General features: G+C 36.9%; 1 protein-coding gene across 1 annotated transcript in view; it reads right to left on the bottom strand.

Annotated features, from left to right (window-relative positions):
• Nucleotides 1-24,520, bottom strand: part of IFT81 (intraflagellar transport 81) — a gene marked incomplete at both ends in the record, with an annotated part of 39,199 nt that extends 14,679 nt beyond the window's left edge. The window contains 10 exons of the mRNA XM_082007940.1: nt 5,589-5,735; nt 7,646-7,741; nt 9,019-9,182; nt 17,206-17,290; nt 18,549-18,659; nt 18,976-19,041; nt 20,107-20,196; nt 22,706-22,886; nt 23,533-23,636; nt 24,377-24,520. Coding sequence (XP_081864066.1) covers nt 5,589-5,735; nt 7,646-7,741; nt 9,019-9,182; nt 17,206-17,290; nt 18,549-18,659; nt 18,976-19,041; nt 20,107-20,196; nt 22,706-22,886; nt 23,533-23,636; nt 24,377-24,520 — 1,188 coding nt within the window. The remainder of the gene's footprint in view (nt 1-5,588; nt 5,736-7,645; nt 7,742-9,018; nt 9,183-17,205; nt 17,291-18,548; nt 18,660-18,975; nt 19,042-20,106; nt 20,197-22,705; nt 22,887-23,532; nt 23,637-24,376) is intronic.
• Between the last annotated feature and the right edge of the window lie 339 nt (nt 24,521-24,859).

Below are 24,859 nucleotides of genomic sequence, written 5' to 3'. Positions count from 1 at the left end.
ATTCAAGGCTATGTCCACTAGTAAGCTTGTCTTTCTCAAGCAACTTAACACAAATAGCTATTTAAGCTTCAAAGATTAAATGACTGGACAAGAATCAAATGCTGGCACTGAGTTCAAGTTAAAGTAAACAAGCTTGGAGACCCATGTTTGCTGGCCGAGTCAGAGCCCCCTGAGATATAAAAACTATCCAAATGAAAGCAAAGAAAGATTATGCTTTTTCACTTGGCTATTTTTATGGGTGACTGTAACGTAACAAGCATGGAATCTAGATTATGAAATAGAGTGAATGAAAACAGCACTTCCATTGCTCCTATGATGTCCTGCAGCATGCAGGTATCTAGCACCTCTGGCCAGATTTCCTGTATTGTCTTCCACTCTTATTGAAAGAAACCAGCAATGCCGGGACTTTATGCTTCTCCACTTACCACAATCTGCAAGTGATTGCTATCACCTGGTTAAATCTTGCAACACTTTTGTGAAGTAATTATTACGACAATGCTAAATACAACAAAATTGAATCACGGCTATTAAGATGACTTCTCCAGGACCATATAGAGCCCGGCAGGTTACCTCCCTCCAGGAAAGAACATAATCATGTTCACCACATGCTTCAGTGCACCGCTGAACTGGGATCAAAGCCCAGCTCCACTAATGCTTAGTCCTCTGCTTCCACTATAAGCCCATTGTTTTTCTCCTTCAAACTAACATTTGCCCCATGTGAAGTTTTCACAAGGTTTTTATTCCAAGATTATCATTAAAGGAGAAAATGGGTAAGCTTGTTTTCAGAAAAGAACAAATCCCAGATTAATCCTGCACTTTCGAGGCAAATGTTTAAAAACAGTATTTTCTGGATTACTGCATCGATTTGATTGTGTTATAGTAATCAAAATAGTCTTCACACAAAAGTACTACAGAAAATAAAGTATTAATTGTAAAAAAAAATTTATTTCTGAAATGCATAATGTAAGCAAGGTTCCAAATAAACAGTTTTGTTAATAAAATTATTTGCACAAGCACAATAATGGCAGGAAATCTTCGCTGACTTTTTTTACTAAGAATTGAGGAACAGATGTTTTCATTTTCTAACTAGACCAATTAACGGGACACAGGCTGTCCAAAGTATTAAAATTCAGTTAGGAAAAGTTCCTGATCATGACAGATTTTCAGGTTTTTTTCCTAAGAGGCTCTAAGTTTAAGCTAGTACAGCCACTGTTAGAGTTAATAACTCATACATAGAAAGACAAACTTCTAAAAGATACAAGCAGTATTACTTCAATCTGTTAAAATGAAAGTATGACAGATCAATCAGGAAAATTCTTCATTAGCATTAAGTAGGATGTATCTTCTAGGAGTGCTTGTTTCTGGTCAGGAGAGAAGTATTAAAGTAGGCATTACTAACAATTTGGATCAATCAGGATTTTTTTAATGAAAAACCATTTTCAGATATCACTGACAACGCACAGATCAATAAAATTGATTATTTATTCATGCCAGTGGGTGCTGAAAGAGCATTCAGTTCCATTCAGATTTGTCTGAATCACTGCATACATTTGGCCTAAATGCTGGTTAACTTCTTACAGCAAAAAGCTTCTGGCTTCTGTAAGAATCCTACAGATTTGCCACTTCTGTTCTCACAACTTGACTACCAGCTACTCTCCTATTTTCATGTGTAAGGAGCCTTTGACAGACAGGAATGTAACTGTACCTAGAACCTTAGCTAAAAGTTGAGAGAAAGACAGCAGACTGATAGGATAATATATCCTGGGTTCTGGCTTAATACAGCTCCGTTACAGCTACTCTCTTAAAAGTCCATCCACCCAGTTTCGACCAAGATAACTGTTGCTGGTGGATTCAGACGGACCTGACAGTTTTGGAGGAGAAGCGACAACATCTGTGGTCCAAGACTGACTTTTTTCTCTGCAAACTGAAACATTTTGGTATTGTTTTACCAGGGGGCACGTAGGCATGGATGAGCATGTCTATCAAAAAAATTAAACTCCTTATGTAAATGAATATGCAAAACTCACATATCTATTAATAAACTGATAGGACTTTCTATGCCACATTCTCAAAAACATATTCATTTCAACTACTGCAGCCAAGCACAGCTATGATACTATTCTATTCTGATACCTGGGGAAAGTCTAGGTTCTTGGGGCCCTAATGCTGAACTCTGAAATGTACAATGCGTTGTGTAAAGAGATAAAAATATCACAGCTTTACCTAGGATCACTTGTAATTGAACCATCTAGCCTTCTAAGTGTCAACATTTGATTCCCTAATTTTCAGGATCTGACAGCTGCAGCTAGGAGCCTGCCAACTTTGCTCCATGCTCATTGTACTTTGTTTGAAGTACTGAAAAAGATTTCATAATCCCCAAAGCAGACAATTTATTCCTACCTTTTTGCGTTTGATGTAAATGAATTGGTTATCCCCTGCTGTTTCTTCTAAGTTCTATCTAGCTACGCAACCTCTCAAACCAACTGGAATGCTGTAAGATTCCTTTTTATGATTAGAGAAGAAAGCAGAACGCTAGCACCTAAAAACATAAGCCAGGATTGACCTTTTGGTGAATGCAGTGCTAAGAAGACCTCAACTGGAGATCCAAATACTGGTATGGGAGCACAAGCTAGGAAGGCACCAATTCTTCGATTGCCAAGTCTTCTGAGTGCCATGATAGAAGAGGACACAGTGAAGCGAGACAAAGAGAAGATGAGAAATACTGGGTATTGGAGAAAGAGAATTCTTTAACTGTAGCATTTAGATAGGTTAAACGAGGCAGGATTAAAATCCCATTTTAAATTTAAGACAGCAAACCTATTTGTTAAAAACCCCTCTTCCTTCCTTTTTGAAAATGGAGGAACTAAACGTAAAATATGTTCGACTGCAACAAGAAAGTGTAAGGAAGCTCTTGGTTGTCAGAGAGTGCAAAGTGAAGGTTGAAAGTACTACTTCTTTCTGTCCCCATTGAACATACGTATTGCAACAGCGACTCACCACTACATTAATCAAGATTTCCTTTGGTATTGGCTCAAAGCTGGAGTAACTGAGCACTGAACCAGAAAATACAAATTTAAAAGCATAAAGATACCAGAAACAAATCTATAGCAAAAGGTTGTCTGGTGAGTGATGAACCGAGACTTTTACTGATGAGACATAACCTGTTCACATCCCTTTTGCTTCATCACCTCTTCTCTGACAATTTATTGGTCTCATCTATCAGTCCTGTCTTCTCACAACCTGGACTCTGAAGCAGGACTGTTCCATAATATGCGTTTGCAACGTACTTTAAGGAGATACGAAAACTATAGTACCACGGTCCTATGCAGTATTTTTGGCAGCAGACATTTACAAAAAAATTAAATATCACGATCTCCATTATCCAGATGAGGAAACTGCAACCTTTGAAAAAGAAGCTATCAACATCATCAAGAATTCAAATGCTTTCCTAGTTTTTAGCCATAAGAAACACTCTTTTTACTGCTTTACACTGGTGCCCGTGAGTACCACTACAGTATACCTAATGAAGTAATAAACAAGAACAGGACACAGCTTGTACAACAGCAGCTTCCTTGGGCCAATGTGCAGAAAGTATTTTACAAAACAGGAAATGCTTCTTATGAAAAGACAAACACTTCTTACTTTAAGCTGATGGTTTTGTCCAAAGTGCTCAGTCATTTATTCTTCACTCCTCACAATGAAGACTTGAAAAGATTTTAAAAGTCAAAAGCAGAACATGTTTGAACAAAAGGAATACAGGTTATGTTCTAAACAGGTCTTGTCTTTTTCTTGAGCCTCTTCCTTGTGTCAGACAACTAACTTGAATTTTTCATTATCAAGCCTCTAATGAGGTTCTGTAACTGTGTCTCCCTCCTACCCTGCTCTCCTTGAATTTCTATGGATAAGAGCATGTTGTCCCTCTCAAGAATAAGAACAACAGGAATTATTTCTTACCTTACAGCGCATTTACAGGTAATATAAAACATATGTTGCTGTCTTGGTAATGCATTCTTGTTGATTAAACACTTCTTTCCCATCACACATCATGAAACACAGATTGTCTACTTTCTGTTTTTATTTTTACTTAAAAAGTTGTCAAAGACTCTCACAACATGCACACTAGAGTTCAAAACCTTGTAATGGAGAGAAATCTAATGCAGTGATCTTATTATGGCTACCTATGGAACACCTATGGAATGTGCATAGTATGTCTCAGTAAGAAAACTCAAAGTCTTAGTTCTTAAAAGTCTCTGTGCCATTGCTTCCACCTGCAGTTTTCATCTTGATTTACAGAAGAGGAGAAAGGCAAGAAGGCACAAGTGAAATATGCATGGATTCCATATTATACAGGCAGCCTTTATGCATGAGTGTACACGTTTCCATATTTGATTTACTCTTTAAGACTCCTTACAAGAAAACTGATCTTTGTGGAGCAGGCATGTCCTATGGGATCAGGAAGGGAGTTCCTTCTACAAAGGGCGTTCCCTTGTATTGAGTAGTATGTAAAAAAAGCACAGAAATAGACAAAGAAAAGGAAAGCAAAGAGCGTTACTCTTGATAAATGATGGCAGCGCAAATTAACACAATATGGAGGGAATTAAAAGATACATTAAATCAGAGAATGATGCCGCTAAAATGCTCTTTGCTTTAGTGATTCTGCCTGTAAGTACTCTTAGCAGGCTTCTTCCAAGCTGAGAAAAATTACTGTCTTAAGAAAAGTCAATTCATTTTCCTGACAAACCACTACCCAGCTGCAGCAGCCTCATTCTCCGCAAACTTTTGAAGAAGAGCGAGCTGCTTTGATAAGTACAGCTTCAAATATAACTTTGCCAGAACTACACTGATTGTGCTAGTCAAACTCTGTATTGCAGAGGAACTTCAGGAGGTTCTGGGAAAATTTTTTAAGTAAAAACCTTTGTGGGTAATAAATATAACAGGACTAAGTGCATTGCTGATAATTGCTGGTATTATGCTTTATGATCATATATCGTATAGAGAACAGATAGTAACACAGATTTTTAATAGACATAAAAGAATAAAATTAATCTATGTGACTTATCACTTGAACTCCTAATCCCTTAATTGTTATTTTTCGTTAGTTTTTTAACTTTTATAGCTAGTTATTTACCATCATACCTTTGTAATGATATTGATATTATTTTGACTCAGAATCTGGAATGTTAAGACAGCCCAACATCAAATCCTCATATACCTTCCACTCTATTAGGTACAATGTGAATAATTGAAATTAATAATTTGAAAATAGCTACAAATCAAGCACTGCTACAGTATAAATACTGGAAAGCATTTGAAAGCATTGGACAGCATTGTACTACCTGCACAATAAAAAGAAAAAGCCTTCAAAGATGTTACTTTTGGAATTCGATGACAAAATGTGCATAAAAAAAGCAGAGGACAGCCTGTTGCAATGCTGAGGCCATGTAGTTTGACAACATACTATAAAAATAGGTAAGATACTGTAGAAGCAGCTATTGCAACGTAAAGTTAAAAGGAAATTGTGAGTTAACAAAAATTGATCCATCTCTCACAAATTTCCTCTTCCTTATACCCACTGGTCTATTGCATACCTCATCCCCTTTCAGAACTTCAGAGCCTTCTAACTCATGGGCCTGATTGGTCTTCTGTAGCATCTGCCTTTCAGTGCTGGACATCTCTTCCTTAGCAGCCTGAAGTTCTTCTGCCTTGGCTTCCTTTTTCCGGGAAATTATAGATGCCTGCGTGATCATTAAAAATGCATACAGATAAGTAAAGTAAAAATTGCCTTGTTCAATCATTAGTAAAATGTCATGCATTAAATTTCAGGCATTGCACCACTGAAACCACATTCTAACTGTCAAAAACTGATTTTTATTAGGAAATGTGGGCCTGTCTCTTTGCAAAGAAAAAAGCATCGATTATGCCTTATATACAGCGGGTTAAACTACAACTTCATTGAGTTGATTGCAGACTCCCAACTTTCCTCAGTACAGCCAAGATTTCAAGCACACCTTTTTTTCCCAGATTCATGTTAATGTATTTCACATTTTAGATTTACAGTTTTTCACCTCATTTTTTCACAGAAGAAAAAGGTAGGCATTTTAGCTGCTCCATTTCTTCTGCTTAATCCTTTTTTGTGCATATGTAGGATACACCAACATGGCTTAACTGGAAAGTTATCCAAGATTTCACAAATGTCATAATACAGATTTTTATAACTCCAACCTACTCCAACCTACAGAAATATGTTCTAATAACAGCAGAACCGAGCCACTAAATCTTGGCAAATAGCTAGAAGACGATAAATACAGCAATACAGTACAGCAACAGTGTAGATTACAGATTTTTTTTTTAATCTAGAAGATAAAGCATCTAAAAAAATAGTATTTTATACAATATTATTTAATAGTACCTAACATTTGACCAGAAGCTAACAGATTTGGGATTTTTATCTTGCCAAAGTATACTATTTTAAAATATTTTTAAATAACACAACATGTTAATTTAGATGCACGTGCCTGAATTTGGGGGCACGGTTGGTTTCTTCATATGAACAGTAAAACTTAAGAAAAAATGAAGCAAAATACACACCGCCTTTCTCACATTAGGTTAAAAGGACCAGTTTATTTCTAAAACTATATCTAACAGAATTTTGCTGGGGTAGTATCTCAGGTCTTTGCTTTTTTTACAAAGATATTTGCAGTGACAAATTGTGGTACAATATATATGATTATTTTATGAAACAGAAGCCAGTCCCTAGCAGAACAAAGCAAAGATCTCCATACGCTTTCAACTCACAGCCACAACCTGAGCTCCTGGAGTGGTTCCTCTGCTGAACATAATTTTATCACAAGCCAGTTGTCTTTGGTACCAGCACATTAGGTAGCAGGCTTTTCTTTAGGGAAGATCATATCTTACAAAACAAAATGGTGTGTTTCATATTGCATATGTGATCGAACTGCAGTATACATTTTATCACAATTTTTTTCCTCCCACTGATACGTTTTACTTAAGTCTTTTTATTTTTTTAAACCGTCACCATAAGCATCATCATGAAAATCTTCAATAAAATTAGCAGCGGTACAGGTTGCCTGGAAAAGAAATCACTTATATTTCTGTGTAAGCTCTGAAAATTGCAGAGTTCATAAATCCTTTTGATAACTTCTGAATTTACTAAGACTAGATCAGACAGCCTATTTTACAGAAAGACTATTTTATAGCCTCAGGACGAAAAATCAAAGAATACCTTCTTAACAGACGTAATGGGAAAATTAGCATCGGTCAAACACAAGCAAGGGACATAACTGAAAGCAAGCTTTGCATCCAGGTCTGGCTGCAGCAGTCAGCCCACACGCTGTGTTTTAAGAATCTGTCCACAGCTGGAGCTTTACCAAAATAGCTCCTCCAAAATGATCCTTCCAGAATTACTGTGAGGTAGCTGAAGAGCAACACCTAACAGCTTAAGGACAGCAGTCACTAACATGACTGAAAGCAATTGTTTGACTCAGCCCTAAACACACATATGTTCAACAGCTATTTATTTTCTTTTTGTCCTTCATTATTATGTACTTCTACTGATTTATGCTAAATAAAGAAAAACTCAGCACATAACTGCTACTGCTTAAAAAAATGTTTTGTTCCTTCTCACCTGTTGGCGATACATGGAAAATTTACTGTCAATTGGCTCATACTTCATCATTCTCTTCTCAATAAGCTGATTCATTTGTGCATTTACTTCATTTATCTGCAAGATAGAGTAGAAAACTGAGGAAATGGAGTTTTATTTCTTTGTCTTCTCCAAGAATTAAATGCTTTGCAAACTAGATTTACAATCCAGCTAGTTCCATTTTTAAAACAGAGAAAACAAACCCAAAAAACTCAATGAGTCATTAAGTATTGGCCAGGAAGGGGCTATGTTTTTGGATTTCCAGTTCTGTGCCTTTATGATAAGGCAGAAGCATGACGTTGGCCCTGAAAATGAAGTAAACTGGTGTACGTGGAAAGAAAACTAATGTGAATTGGTACAGACACAAAAAAGACTGATGTTGTAACATACTATGTGAAAAATGTAATTTTATCGATATTAATTAAAATTCCTTTTCACTCAATCATTTATCAGAAGTTTAAAGGGGAGCAAATAAAAACTAAGTGATATCAAATTTCATCAATACTTTGAAGAGTCACAGACCATCATATTCCAGCTCTACGGTACCTTTTTTCCACTGCTGCAAAATGTACGTGTTTGTCCAGAGTCTCAAATTGTTGATCTTCGTTCTAGCTGAAGATTTAGAGCCTACTGCATCTGGAAACTCATAGCTACACCAGTGTACTGATTCCAGCTTTTCCAGTCCTGACTTAATGCTACACTGGGACTCTCATCAGCCATGGAAACCACAGCCCTAGCAACCTTCCTTTAATTCTCTGCTAACTAGATGAGTGCTGATAAGCCAGCAGTGTAAATATGTGCTGAAATCCTGTGAAGTCAAAACGTAACGCAGGTACAGTGTTGGGCATTACCCTAAGATTTCCATGAGCAATATCCGTGTACTTTGTAAGCAAAGGATTTGAAATAAAGTGCTCAATAGGACTAAAAATACTCGAACACCTGAAAAAAATATAAATTCTATTCCTTTACAAAAGTTATTAGTGGTAGAACAGGCCTGAATTCGAAGATGGCATAGAGACTCCCTTCTGTGAATAAATTCCTGGTTTATATGTTATAAAATGCACGACAGTATCACGCTTAGTGCAGTTCAGCTCCTTTTTAAGGCACTGAGATAATAGAAGGCTGACTTTAAAAAAACAAGTTGTCTAAGGCCGTGCTGTGATAACAGCCAAGTATATCTGAGAGTTTTCATTTAGTGATTAAACATCTTTTCTTTTACAACTGAAGGGATGGTCCTTTGGGAATGAAAGATTTTCTCAAGGATATGTATAAAGTAGGGATAAGAAAACTACAGTGTACAACAACCTCAGACTATGCTACAGAACACAAATTTAGTGTGACCTTGGTCAACTTACCTTGATTTCAAGTACACTGAGATCAGATTGACTCATAGCTGGCTCTGCAACCACCTTTTGTAAGAAATACGCTGAATTCTTCTTACTTTCAAGCTCTCTAGGTATTTTTTCAGTAACCAGGTATGAATTGAAATTTATCTCCTCTTCTAGTTTCTTCATTAAGCCTTAAAAACAAATTAAATCACTGTGTGTCTATAAAAGTAATGTGGCGGATAATTAAGTTTGATTTCACCAACACATTAAAGTATTCAGCAGCAGATTACAATTACAACAGCATAACATTTGAGTCTTCAACGCTCAAAGAAACAGGTAGTTGCTTGACTTAGATTTTTAATCTGGATGTTAAACAATATAATATATATTATTATCCATCTGTAGCTCTAACATGTAACTGTTAACTCCTTGACAGATTCTTTTTATCAATAAAGGTAAAACCCTTCTTACATGAAACTCTAGCTGAATCGGATGCAAAATCCAACAGGCAGCATTGATATCAAAAGTCATTAACCCCATGTGTATCTTCCACACATCAAGATATTGGATTCTATGTTACTTTTTGTTGTTCTTGTTATGAATTATATTCTTTTTAAGTTTTAAAAGTTGAGAGCTAGACTTTGGTGCTTATGCACACACAAGGTGAGGGGCAGCAGAGCTTGTCACAGCTATGCGGACTTGGTCAGAGCTTTTTTGAAGCTTGTAATCACTTGGAACTGTCCTGGTTGGAGCAGTGGAGCAAGCAACCTGAAGTTGGTCTAACCCACAGAGTGCATAGGTCATTGTTTTGTGTGAATTACTTCATCTACAAATTATCTCAGCGTGAATCCTTTATCTGTACAAAGATCTTAATTTGGCCTACATCATGTACAGATTTTTGGTATCCTTCAAAATTCTGCCTTAAAAGAAAACTTTATTCTAAACTGGCATCTAAAAAGCCCTTAAAATGAGCAGAACTGAATGTATGCCTACTTTAAGGGTCTTTTATACTCCTGGAACACTTACAAATTGCCTCTCTGTACCAAGCAGATGATTTTTTCTTGTAAGAACAAGCGTTTAATCTCAGGTCAATAGATGGACTGAGAATTCTGAAAATAATAATAGAAAAAACAAGAAGGAATTGCTAGGTAACATCCAAAATTCCATTGAGTAAAGCAACCACATTTATACATTTTGCTCTACACAAGCCTGATGCACACTGCACGTTACCGTGCTTATGATGACTTGGCTCTGGCGAGGTAATTTAGCCTCCTTAACAGATAATTTATAAATAAATACAGGTACATTCAGGTAAGAACTATACACAGCTAGAAAAATGTGGTAGAATGAAATAAAGCAGCTATTTAAATTGCACATTCTTCTGCTGACAACAGGCAGTTTAGTGCAATTACTCCTCCGAGACACCTGTGCCAAGGCCTACGGTAAGATTTGGAAATTATATGTCAGATGAGAGTGGGAATAGGTATTTCAGAATATTTTTCATTATCTAGATGACTAAAAGGTAAGTAGGAACTTTTTAAAACTACTTGCTGGAGGTTTGTTTTTGGTTTTTTTGTTTTGTTTTGTTTTTTGGGGGGGGGGGTGTTCTCTCCATATTTGGGAGAATATGGAATTACCATGAAATGACAAGAAAAACAAGACATTCACAATCTCCGCCTCTTCCATATACTGCACAAGCAGAGAAAAGCTTGAGTACAGAGACACAATAATACACTTGACGTTGCTGAAACAGAGATGGGAAAGGATGTAGGTGAAAGCAGAGTTTTTGGCGCTCAGGCTAAAAAGCCTGCTGACCATATCACTGACTGACAAAAGGAGGTCACAACAAAGTGAAATACAAGCCTAGGAAAGGGTCCCCCATTATTCTGCCGCTATTTACCTCTGGAAACACCGTACTGATAGATCCTCCTCACCCTCTGCTCCCAGCTCAGACTGAAAGGAAAGCTGGTTTAGCTGCCAGAGAGGAAATAAGCCATCAGCTCTTGAGAAAGCCTCAAGAACTAGCAGAAAGAAAACAGACCCTAGGGAAAGCAGTGTTGCTAACAAAATCAACACAAACTAAAAATGAGTGGGAATTCCTCTTTTCCAGCAGTTTAGTTTGTTGATTTCTGTGTTTATGAGAAGCAACACTACGACATGAACTTTTCCCCTTTGTGGTAAGGTCATTTATCTTGTGCAAAACGAACTGCCTCAATACTGGTTTCAGAATGGTAAGCGGAGTTACTCTATGTATGCAACAGCCATTATGTACTTGGCACTACAGCTATACCTTGAGAAACACACTTGAACCTACTCAATTCCCACTTCTTTCTTCCAGAAGAACTCTATTCCAGTCTTCCTCAGCCCACGACAGAGCTGGGCAGGAGGGACTGCATTTTAATGTCTCACTAGAAATCTACCACCTCTGCAAATGCAGCAAAGCTTCCCACGTACACTGTGAGCTGAATTATCACCTCAGAACTCACTAGGAACACAACTTCCAATTTGATATTTATAACCAAGATCTTTGGTGTGGAAATCAAAGGGATATCAATTAAAGTATTCTGATATTAAATATTAATATTTTAATTTAATCAAACAAGTTTCTTGTTTTCCTCTTAGCAGCAAAAACAATCTGCATATATAGCCTATACTTTATTTCTTGTACTGCTCCAGTTTTCTTATAAAAATGTATATGCCTAAATAATTTGTTGTAGAAATGACACTAAACTCAGGAAATAACCATGCCTAGACAATTGCTTTCCTAAGAGTGGGGACCTATTGACTTCACAGGGTATATAACCTTGACCACTATCTAGATTTAGTTCTCGATAACCTCAGAGCTACTATCAACTTCTTTTAAACACTGACTGGTTCTGCATCATGCTTACTCTTGACAGTGCAAGAAGCAATGAAGCGAGTTAAAACTTCACATCTGGATGGGGAAAGACATGATGATGTCAACATCCCTCATGACTAATGTAGTTTTTTCCCTAAATATATTGGATATATTTTTCCTCCGATACGATTCAACATACGGAGAAGTACGGAAGAGCAATTTTTGCTGCTTGACAGAACCTTAAAAAACAAAACATAGGGCAGCTCTTGTTTTAATTTTTTTTTTCAGTGTAAAACATTCTTTCTTCAAATTCCCAGGCTAGAGGAAAGAAAAGCAAGCATACTTTAAATCTTTCCATTACACATGTAAATTCTGTTTTTAATGTTTTAACATTGACTTATGGTTACAAAATCTACATACGTAAGCTGCCCAGAAAGTCTGGCTCTGTGCCCTAAGGTTATTTTAGCAAGGTTCTGCCAACCACGTATTTACATGTGGAGAGCTATTAACAGCAACTCATGTTTCCATTCAAATTTTTTTTATTATTATTATTACAAAGAGAGGGATGGGAGAAAGAATTTCTTAGTGCTTGCTCAGTCACGCAGAAAAGAGGCAAGTTTCTCTGCATAATTCTGCTAATGGATCTAAAACTCGATTCACCTTGTGCTCAGACTCCTACTAGTTTTCCTACTTCTTTTCCCTCTACAGGCTATCAATTGTGCATCCTATACCAAAATCATTTGCAACACTGATTTTCTAAAAAAAGGGAAGAAGAAAAAAGAAGAAAAAGAAGAGCACTCATTTTATAGACTATCTGCAAACTCCTCCTTTAATATCACAGAGGAAGGCCACGACAAAAGCACATCTCGAACAGACTTCCACACGGCATTCACTTATATCAAAGCCCTCGCTTCCCTTTCTACAATCATCCTCAGTAAGTATTGAGCACTGAAATGACTCCATCCACAGCTTCCAATGACATCACTTCCAATTTCCCTGTATTAAACAGAGGCCTGGGACATGCAAACACTGACAGATTATGAGCAAATCATTCCTTAGATAGTTCCTTCAAAAATGAAAAAGCTTCCTGAATTTGCCACTGTTATGCTTTCCATGTTTATAATTATTATTGATGCTCTTTGAAATCTCTCTGACCTTTCAACATTCTTGAATTCTGGTAAATGGACTCAAGTGTTGCAGTGATGGACGTATCAGAGTTAAAATGTGAGGTAATATAACTCTCTTATTCCATTTTCTTCCGTAAATAAATGCTTGGATAGCACCAAATCTTTGACACTGGGAGCTCCAGTTCTACCATTGTTACACCATGACCCACAAGTCCTTTTCAGAGTCACAAGTCCCACGTGCTATAACTACATTGCATATGCCACAACTACATTGTGGCATTTTGCTCTTCCTTAAAATACATACTCTTGGCATGGGCTTGGCTTCCTAAGTGATTAAGGTCACCGCAAATCAACAACCTGCTCTCCTCATTATTCAGGCATTTCCCAAATTTTTATTTCACCTGACAATTTCACCAGTGATCATTTACTGTTTTCTTTCAGGTATCTGATGTAAATACTAGAGAAAAAAGAACCAAACATTGGTTTCTGCGTGTCCCAATTAGAAACACATCCACTCAGTGATGATTCCCTGATTCATTTTCTTTCTACAACTTTTAGTAAACTCCTTTTAATCCTTTTAACTGAGGTCATGCAGAGTTTTTGCTGCCTTGTTTGTTCTTCAAAATGGGGTAAAGGTTAAGAGTCAATGGTCTTAAAAAAGTCAACCATAGCAATACTATTAATCTTACCAACCAGACTTCTATTCTCATCAAAGACACCAAGTTAGCTTAAAAGTGCTTTACCCGTGACCTTGCATCAACTGAGATTAAATATAATCATTTAAAGATGGAAAAAAAGTTACACCTAAGCCATTCTCCTTTACCAAATATATCTATAACTTTAATTGTAATGTGGTTTTCAGTACTGGTGGAGATCATTTAAACTTGGAATTTTTGGGAAAGATAGTTCTATGGAAATAAAAATGTTAATGTTTTCATTCAAATGGAATATTTAAATAATAGCATCCTAAATTTCTATTTTTCATCAAGTGTTCAGAATGACATAAAATAGGTATCTGTACAAAGCAATTCCACTTTGACCAGTATCTTTGAAGTTCTCAGTGCTCTAAATCTATTACTACATATTAACTTAATGAAATATATAAATTACACTTTTCACTGTTTACCAACAATAATCACCGTAACACATTCTTTTAATCAATATTTTCATGCTAGTCATCCACTTCTTCATATTTCTGCCAATAAAGTGAACAATAATGTTCTGAAAATGGACAGAGATCAAGAATTTCAGTAACTCAGTTCGCTTCTTGGCATTAAAAATTTGTGTTAGTGCCAGCAGATATTCAAAGCAAAAAGATGGCAATCTTGCAGAGAAAGCATGAGCCAGGTTATTCAAACTAGTGGTCAGTGTTAATAAAAATACTATTCATATCCAGAACAACAACATCAACACAAAAAAACCCAGAAACTGCAAAATTCATGATACTTAGTGCTACCAGCAGCAACTGCCTCTCTGTAGTTAAACAGCATACTGTTTATTATTATACACTGTTTATTATTATACATATACACTGTTTATTATTATTACTGTTTATTATTATACATAATAAGTTTATAATAAACAGGGAAGGAGTGTACTGCGGAAACCAGTATGATCAATTTGAGCCTACAAAACATCTCATAATAATCAATTGTTTTTCATGAGACAATACAAAATCTTCTAAATATTGTATTTCTAAGATAAAAAACTACTAACCATAAGCTGTATTCTCCTGGCACAGCTAAAGCAGACTGATTCTACTTGCATGTTAATGACACTCATGAATATGTGCTAGTTGCATTCCTTAAAGAGTTCCTCTACATTTCTTTAAAGTACTTCATCCTAAATTAATTATAAGATGAAGTAATGAAAGCAGCATGCATCCATAAGACAAACAAAAAAGCTGCCACTCATTAACAACAACTTGTTTCATTTTATCTTGCTTTGGAAGTAAAAACACCTGAAGTATTAAAAATGGAAGAAAATTCTCGTAAAGGAAAGTATCTAACTTCCAGTGAAAACCCACACCTACCAACCAGTCGTTGAATTGTCAGCATACAAGCTATACTGATACGAGTAGGCAGCTGAGGTACCAAACTGCAGCTAATGGGAATTTTTAAAATAAAATAGATTGTGCTAACTGCAGACCAACAAAGCTTTTAAAATAAATGTAATCCTATTCAGTGCACTGTGGTGACCTAATTTCAATTATTTAAAAAACACATTTGGCGTTCTATAATTGCTACTACAGGCAGTGTCTTTGTAACTACTATGGGGAAAAAGCAATTACAAAGCTAAGTCTTGAAGTCTTTGTTTGGGCAAAATTTCAACACAAGTTTTCTTAAGTAATGACTCCAAGTTTTCTTCAGAACATCTAAACACGTTTTTTTTCCGCTACGAGCAGGACTCAAGATAAGGAAATTAAATATGTTAACTTTATCTTTATTTTCATCTCAATGATTAAATGACATATTTACTGCCTTTTTATTATGTTGCCTTTGCTTCTGTGAACTGAACCCATTAAGTTTCCATTGGCCTTAAAAAAAAAACAGGAACTGAAATAGAAATGTTGACACAGCTTTCCTATATAAACTCTCTGATAGCTACTGCAAAAATGGAACAGTTACAAAATCCACTGCAGGTCCCTTTGAGTAAAGAAGATAGTTCAGATACTCTTTTAGTTCCATTTGTGGTTCAGTGGCTGATGAGCATCATAAAAAAATTAAAGTAAAATTGCGAAGTAAGAACAACACAATGTGGTGGTGACTGAAAAAAATTCTCTACCTCTAAACAGCTGCCAAAGCAGTTATATCATGCAACTGGAATATTAAATGTACTTGAAAGGGTAGGACAATTTAAACTTAGTTACTTTACTAAGTTTAAATCGATAAATAGTCAGATTCTATCATTTTAGAAGTAATTTATACATATAATAAGATTCATTCTATGGCATTTTTTTTTACCACAGCAACTTAGAATGCAACTGGAAAAGCCCTGTGAAAAGGACTATTCCGAGTCTTAAACGTTCATGCTATCTCACATACAGTAAAGTATTTCCCTATAAACCAACCCCAATGCCTGTATGAACAGCACATAAAACCTCTATCAGTCCTGTGATGTGTTATTAATAACCAAGTGCAAGAAACAAACTGAAAGGGATTAAGTGATTTGCCAAAGCTCATATACATTTGAAACACTGAGCCCTAAACTGGCTCCCAGTTTTGCTGTCAAACTGCCAGGCTAATCCTTGTTACATTTCCTTCACAGTGATTAAATCATCAGAAACCTAGAGGTTGTCAAATTGTAGCCTTTGGAGACAGTTAGTTATGCATTTATCTAATAACTGCAATTCCTTCCCACCTGCTATTTTTAGAAATGCTTATAGAGTACTAACTTATTCCATAAGTAGTATAATTTATTTTGCTGAGGTTATTGGCAGACTAAGATATCACTGAAAATGAGAAGCAATCTTGCTATTTCTAATATCATACAGCAAGATACAACTCAATCAGCTAGTCATATAACGAGAACATATATGTAAACAAATATATTAATATATAAATATATAGGCTTTAATATATAGCTATATCTAGTGTATATACTTATAAACATAGTCTTATATAAGTGTCTGTGTGTGTGTATATATAACTCATAATCTAGGAAAAAAGTTTAATTAGGAAGTAGCTTTATTTTTGGCACCATACAAAACTACAACACAAAATTGCACTACGGTAACATACAGGCCTTAAAACTTTTCAAATATTTTATAGAGGGTAACTAGAAAACCACATCTAGACTGAATAAAACACAGTATTCAATGTATTTGTACATTCATTGAGAAAATTTAAGAAGCAGTATTTCACCAATGCCCAATTACAAACAGAAAAGACAAAATTCTGATTTAGTAAGAGGTTTCTGCTTTTTCCAACCCTTTGTAGTTCCAGCTGCTTTTTTTCTTGTAGAGTATTATGGTTAGTATTCAGTATTAACTGTTTTAAGATCTTTTAAAAAGCGAACCTCAAAAATATGACTGATATCATCTCCCTTGTGATTGTCTCCCTGGCTTTTTGTGGCAAGGCACATTCAGCCTTAGGATCTCCAGCACGTACCTTTAGAACATATTCTTCCTTTAGATTCTCTTAAGTTCCTACACATTTTTTGGCACTACCATAGTACTGACAGCCATCCAGTTTTGATTTAATTTCTAACACAAGTGTAAACCCCAAGCCTTTATAGAATACTACTTACTTTCAGGTTTTGAATCCACTACTGCATGATGCATCTCCTTCAGCTGGAGCTGTGCTCTTCGCAGCCTCTGCTCCGCGTGGAACAACTTTTGAGAGAGAATTGGACACACATAAGCTCATTCAATCAACTAAAACAAGATAGTATCAAAAAGAACCCCAAATACAAATAATAGGAGCTATAAGCATCTGGTGATTATCTGTTTCACAAGGAAATGTGCCAAAACAAATTTTCAACAATTGGCCTGGGCTTACTTGGTATTCTTTAGTGTTAATTGAGGAAAGTATTCTTGTACTCCCAAGTGATATTTTCTCTATGGCAGAAATTCATTAAACAATTTTCAACCAAAAATATGGGTGGCTTGAACATTAGAACAACAGAAAAAAAAAAGACAGCAAGAATCAGGATTGCAGCAGATAACTATCCTTATACTGCAGTTCTTGCAATGCAACTGAGTTGTGACAGCAGTCCACTGTCCAACTTGTGAGCACACTGGAAAGCCTGTTGCCAAACAATACCCAGTTGATTAGGATTTTTGTGATTTAGAGATTGATGTGTACTAAAAACTGGAATTAGCTGGATATCACATTCATTTTACTTGTGATCTCACTCAGGTTCAAGCAAAGACCCAACAGCTTGAAAGCCTACTGATTCACACTGATTCCACACCCAGATATAGATGGCACTACTAGAAATCTGGGGGGTTTTCCCCTTTTAATACAGTGTTGAAGTTCATGCTACAGAATTTGGCGAGAGGATATAACAATATAGCACTGGATTTTATTAAAGTATCTTGCTTTGACAACATAGCTCAGGAATAAAACCCACCCTTACATTCAGATGTCAACTGCTTCCAGTGCTTCTCAGGACACCATTTTTGCCCAACTCGAGAACAAAAATCCCAAGGTTGCTCCTGAATCCATATTGTCCCCAAGCAAAAATCCCCCTCAGCAAAAAGCTGAGGTAATTTCTGTGTTAAGATTTCAGCCCCTGAAATCTTAGTGCAGATGCAGAGAGATACAAATCAAACTAAGGAAACATTTGCTCACTACCATAAATATAAAGAATTCTCTTTGGGTGCTACAACAATAAGTCATGGAACATTTCCTGGGACTGCTAAATGATGATGTCAGTGGCAGCTGAGGCAGCCAAGTACCTTGAATGAGGTGTTCAAAACTTGCAGGGCCAAGCCTCCTCCCTTAAAATGTACATAGATATTTTAAATGGGTTTTAATTTTCTGGTGTTGGGAGAAACTCTGTACTGTTGTCCCTGATGTACTCCTGATTGATTCCCAATCAAATGTCAACAACTATTTATTTTAATAGGTATGCTTTTATGTCAGTACCTGATTTTTTTGTTCTTGTTTCTGTTGAGACAAAGATTCTTCTCTCTCTTTTTCCAAGCGAAGCTGTCTTGCTATTTCAAGCATTCGTTGATGATTTTGTACTGTCTCCACCTACAGCAAGTGGATAAATAGTGCATGTTACTGTCAGATAGTTGAGAAATAAATTAAAGAGATTATATGTCTCACAAGCCCACTTAGCACTTCCTTTCCATACATGTTACTACTCAGAAATGACAGCAAAGTACTGGACTCAAGATTCTTAAAAGCTCTGGACTAGCGCCTAGGGAGATTCCCTGTGGGTCAATTAGTTATTCGATTCCTTCCTAGACATACAGTATGTTTATCTTAATCCTTGTTTGCATTCCAAAATCAGAGTTGCAAGCCAAGGATTATGACACTGAAGTAACTGCGTTACTTCTCTTATTACCCTCTTCTTAAGACGCTCTACTCTTTTGATGAGTTGATCTTTCTCCTCTTCCATTGCACTGATGTCCTAAAAAGCAGAAAAGGTAGATAAAGAAATGTTAATTTACTTACAACATAATGTGGATTGTACTGAATTCTGATCAGCTTAATATGAAATCAGAATTCTCTGAATACCCTGAAGCGGTTATAATTTTATTGATCTATGATCAGAACATCCAGGATTTCAATCTCTCTTTTCTCTCTTACTTCGCCCACAGTTCCCACTCTTTATGCTAACATTTCTTCATCTGCATCCTTGAATATTAGTGTAAACGTTTAAGATAAAAGCAGGTGGATTTCTCTAGAATAAAAAGAAACAAACAGAAACAACCAAGCAAAAATCAACATGGATTCAACATCTGATGCAGTCAAACATGTTCTTAATGTTACCATCATTACTCACTTCCTGGCAGACAATTTTGCATGAAGTTGTGTACAAGTGACGTTTGCTGCCACTTTTTGTATTAAAATTGTGTTAAAAGAAACACTTTCTAGTGCTAAAACATGTATCCGATTATTATTCTCCTTTAATCCTATCTTACAACAGCAGTATTCCAGAGGTTGATAGTTATGACAAAGGGAAATAAATTCTCCAAATTTAGGCCTTATCTCAACATTTGCTTAACTTGTCCATATGTCTTACTGGAAAGCTGTACCCGTGCTTAAATATTTTGCTGAAACAGAGCAAATATCTTTACTTAACACCTTGGCCACACAGGATCGTCATTTTTGTTGACTTAAGCTCTTAAATCATTCAAAATTCTCTGAAATCATTACCTGATATCAGTAAAGCAACAGGCCTTGTATCAGTTTGCATTCACAGGAAAAGGAGTTGTAATATTTGCAAATCATGCTGAACAGAGTCTTGGCAGCCTTGTTTCCCAATCTGCTTCAGAAAGCTCAGCTCTAAGCACGAGCGAGGACTTTCTAATCTGTTTGCCAACAGAGACCAGTTTCAAAAAGGCAGTTGCAGTGCCTACCAGCTCTGACCTCTACAACTTATACACTACGAGTCCACAAAACCAATAAAAATAGAACTGACATTCAAAAAAAATCTAAACAAATGTTGTGCAATTTTGTCAGATTTTTTTACCCTTCTTATTTCTGCAGTAGATAAACCAGATGTTTTGAGCTGCTCACACTCCTTATGTAGGTTTTTAAATGCTTCCATGAGTTCTTCATACTACAAAATGAAATAAAAACCATGCAGAATGAGCTCTGTGTCTAAGGATTTTCAGATCAACATGTAGCTTTATACGACAGTAAATATAGAAATATGGCAAGAACAGGAATTAAAGGCATTTTTTCATCACAAAAGCTTGTCAATTTATAAAGCAAAAATAAAAAAATCACAGTGAATTATCTTCTATTTGAAGGTACACACAGAAGTTTCACAATTTCTTCAGTATTTTCACCTCTTCCCTTGTAATACATAGTATATTTTCAAAACAGGAAGATAAGATGTTATCTGAAAGGGACAATGCTATATTAACAAATTATTCTCTCTTAGTATAAATCTGTGTATATCACACACATAAATTTATCAGCCCAAAAAGGAAAAGCTTGATCTAACAACATGCTTGATCAAAGCAATGGGGCTTGAATCTATAGAGCCCTGAGCTTCAATCCAGCAAAGGTCCAAGAGCACACCTGACTTAACATGTGAGAAATAGTTTTGACACATTGCATAATCATGCCCTCAGTATAATATAGAGATTGATATATGTAGTTCGGTAGTTAGAAAGCAGTAGACAGTGTGCTACTTCCACACTAGTACATTGCCCACCAGTAATCTTAAACTGAGAGGCAGTGTGAAAGTCTGTGTGGGTAGAGAAATAACAGGGGACAGAAAGAGTTTAGAAATATGGATAGGAAATAAATTTAGATTCAACATGGAGAAATGCAAGCTGAGATATAAGGAAAGATAATCTCCACAGAAACAGGCATTCAGTAAGATGGAAAAATCTAAGAAGAGAATATCAAGTCATTTTTTACTTCCTGGAAAGAGCAATTGATATGAATGTTGAACACAAAATGGCAACGGCAAAGGCCAGTTCAAACAAAGGCATCATATCCCTGAGCAGTGAAGCAGCAAGTCCGTTCTATAAAACCCTGGTGAACCAGCATCTAGAATGCTCTGTTCATTTCTGCTTGTTTCAATACCAGGCACACACTGACAAGCTGGTATTAATTTAAAAAAAAAAAAACAAAAAACAAAAAAAGCAATAAAATGGCTACTGAGAAGAAGATAAAATAGTGAGACACTCAAATGACAGAAGAACACCCAGGTTCCTGCAGTGGAAAGATTCCTGTCACCTGAGGGCAACTCACTGAAGACTGGATAACCAGTTTTATGCCTGGAGTTGCTTACTTTTTAAATTACACACTGAAGCCAATCTGATGTCCAAATCACAAAGCAGTTGGGAAGGTGGCAAGTACTCTGAGTATCTCGTTTCAATAATCTACAAAAGTACATTTGAGCTTGATTCTATACACCCATAAAACTTGACCATATTGGAAGATTTCCAAACGCTCATGTTTGCAAAGTTTCTCTTAAAATACACTATTGAGCTTGTCTATCTAAATACTTCAGGCTAATTCTTTAATTCATTAATATATAAATATTTGCATGGTAATGTTAAATTACATTAAGGCACTATATTACCCCAACTTCTGTTTTGAATTAATCAGCAGGGCATTAGTTTAGTAAGGAGGTTTTATATTACTGTAATCCTAAAAAGGAACACATCTTACGTAATGGAAATAATGGAGTTGGATATTTATACATACTAAGACTGTGACATACTGAAAAAACATACAATCTGCATTCCTTTCTCTCTTTGCTGCTTCTGCTTAGTTATTCCAAGTTATAAATCCAATACTGGTAGTGGTAACAAAAAAATAAAAGGCTTAGTCAACCTTCAGTCAGATTATACAGCTTTGCTGGTGCACAGTGAATATATCAAGTTATCTGTTACAAATGTTCAAAACCACTGTGATTTTGCAAGTCACTATACATAACAAAAGGCACAGAAAACTGGATAAAAATTAGGTAAATATGTACCTCAGATAATATGGATCTAAAAACATAACTTTGGTTCACTATAAGCTTTACATTTCAAACCCACCCACTCTGACTATCTAAAAATCACCATTTAATGCTCACAAAAGAAGTGGGAACATAATGAGTAGGAATGTCAGCCCAGGAAAAATAATTTTTTTTACTTATTCACAAAAAAATAAATGGTTGAGGCAGAAGTGGGATAAGGCTAGTATAAATATTAGGAGCTAAATATCATACAATTAATTGACAATTAGGAGACTTGGTCATAACATTTTCTAGACTAGTCTGAAGTGGTAATATATCCATGTCATAGTTCATAGGGGAAAAAAAAGTGTTTACAAATTAAAAAATAAAAATGTGTCTTCACCAACATGGCTCCGAACATTATTTAGTACCCAGTACTTAATGGGTTTAAAACCTTTTAATTCAATGCTACCTATTAATGTACAATTTCACGGTTATTGGAAGAAAGGCAGCAAAGACACGTATTTCTTATTACAAATCTTTGCTCACCCTTGATTCCAACATGCTCTTAACATAACTCACTTGAACATGATTCATTTATCCCTCCTCCTATTGGCAGTTTAATTAATTAACGTAAAATGTTGGCATTCATGAAAAATGGTACCTGTTTGTTGATGTCAGCCACAGTATCATCCTGTAGGAACTCTGCTGGCACTTCCAATTTTACTAAGAAACGTGACAGGTAAGCTCTTTTCTTGAGTTCATTGGTCCTCTGAAGAAGCCAATGTAAGACAGGATGAATTACAGTTTTGCTTCCAGTAACTAACCCTTGGCGAAATGCGCTCCTACATGAAAATAACAAAAGGAAAATACCAATAAATCTCAAACTAAAGAACACTGGCTTGGAACAAACAATTTGCAATATTTTGACATTCCCTCTCCACTTGCCTAATGATTTTCTTAATGCTGTTAAAAGAGAAAACACTCATGATGCCGGTTTGCTATTTATGATGCCGATTCTGCTACCTTGAGATCGATAAAAACCCCATAATACATCAAAAGGCTAAAGCCAGCAACCACGACTCTTCCTTTTCTGCGATATTCTTCGGGAATAAAGGCAATGTGGGAAGAGTGTGGGTTTTCTGGGTTACAACCTGGCGCAGGAGGGTACAATCCAGCCTCGGGCGGCTGGTCTGAAAGGGCTGGGGAAGGGACTGACCCTGCCAGTCATGCGGCACCCTCTCCTGGCTGGCTCCGCAATAGCAGCTGCTGCAGCAGGGCCCGAGGGGCAGCCTACACCTGCAGGAGCCTTCTGCTGGCATCCCCTATACCATGCTCTATAGGGACAAGGGAGGAGCTGTCTTCAAGGCGTTACACATACCCACCGGGACAGTGGAGGTCAAAAATACGCACAACTACTGAGTTAAAGGTCGTTACCGTATAAGCTGTAAAAGACGTTTTACCATGGTTTGTAGACAAAAAGATACTTACAAGTCTGATACACTTCCTGGAGGTTTGTATTTAAGAATACCAAGAAGACTCAACATTCTTTTAGCTGTTTGTTCAGGCAGCTCCTCTCTAATGTCAACAGCATGCTATACAGTTTAAAAAAAAAATTAATTATCCACTGTTTGTCAAAGTCATGCTAATTAACTAACAACACTGAAAGAATTTATTTCATCCATTTATCACATGATACATCGAGGAAGTGAGATGCTCCATACAGAACACCCTTTTTATCACCAAACTTCAATTTTCTTTGAATGGATTTTTTTCCAACATGTGTATTCAGATAAATTTATTCTAGATATACATTCTCCCAGCTCATGGGACCTCATCTATGTCCCAGATGTATGAACGATCTCTTACAGTTTTGGTAGCCTCAAAGGAGCGGGATTCATTATCTATTGCAACAGCTAAATCATGAGGTTCAGTTCTGGATCAGTTCCTGCCCTCTGTACATGTGCAAGACAGTCTGATTTTTGACTTAAGAACACAGTGGTTGTCAGTATGAACCAAGTTAAGATCTGTATCCTGACTCCCAAGGAAAAATATACAGTCATCAGTCTCTGGGGGGCTGGGATCCAGTATCCCTGGCCCAAGAAACATTTCCTGGTTTGCCAAAAACACATAGATGTTTGCCAAATACACATAGACAGAAAGGATTCTTGCCAGGCATTTATTTCCAGGAAGATTCATACAAGCTATTTTGGTAAACCAAATATGCCACAAGATTATACAGAGCCAGACCGAAAGAAAAGCAAATTTCTGTGTCAAGCCCATTTAATATGTTCGCAATTACACAGGTCTGAGCACCTCTGATTGCTTGCCTTACCTTTGGGTCAATCTCCCCTAGAACATCATTGAGCAGCTGCAACAGCTGCACTGACTCTAAGGAGTCAAACGTGATTAAATTGTAGTTCTTCTTGAAGGGCTCCTGATTGAGCTTCTCAACAATGAACTGGATTTGATCACTCATAATCGTGTCCTGGAAAAAACCTCTGCAGGAAAGACAAAAGAGACGTCACGAGGCCTCGGCGGGAAGAGGGACTTGGGGGCTGCCGGGAGGGCGGGCAAAGGCACCACCTCAGCGAGGCCCACGGAAGCGCAGAGGCGGTGAGGCAGCACCAGGCTCGGCGGGGCCCAGCCCGGCCGCCCCCTCAGACCCGGGGGGGCGCCCCGCGGCCTACGAAGGAAGGTCGGACCCCTCACAGAGACTGCGGGGGCGGCGCCCGGGCCCCTACCGCCAGCCGGGTCCGCCGAGGGCCGCACCAGATCGAGCGGCAGCGCCCTGAGGCGACGGGTCGGCCTCGTCCGT

This window comes from Phaethon aethereus (genome assembly GCF_964289735.1).
Source record: "Phaethon aethereus genome assembly, chromosome: 17".
NCBI lineage: Eukaryota > Metazoa > Chordata > Aves > Phaethontiformes > Phaethontidae > Phaethon > Phaethon aethereus.
This window is presented reverse-complemented; position numbering and strand designations above follow the sequence as displayed.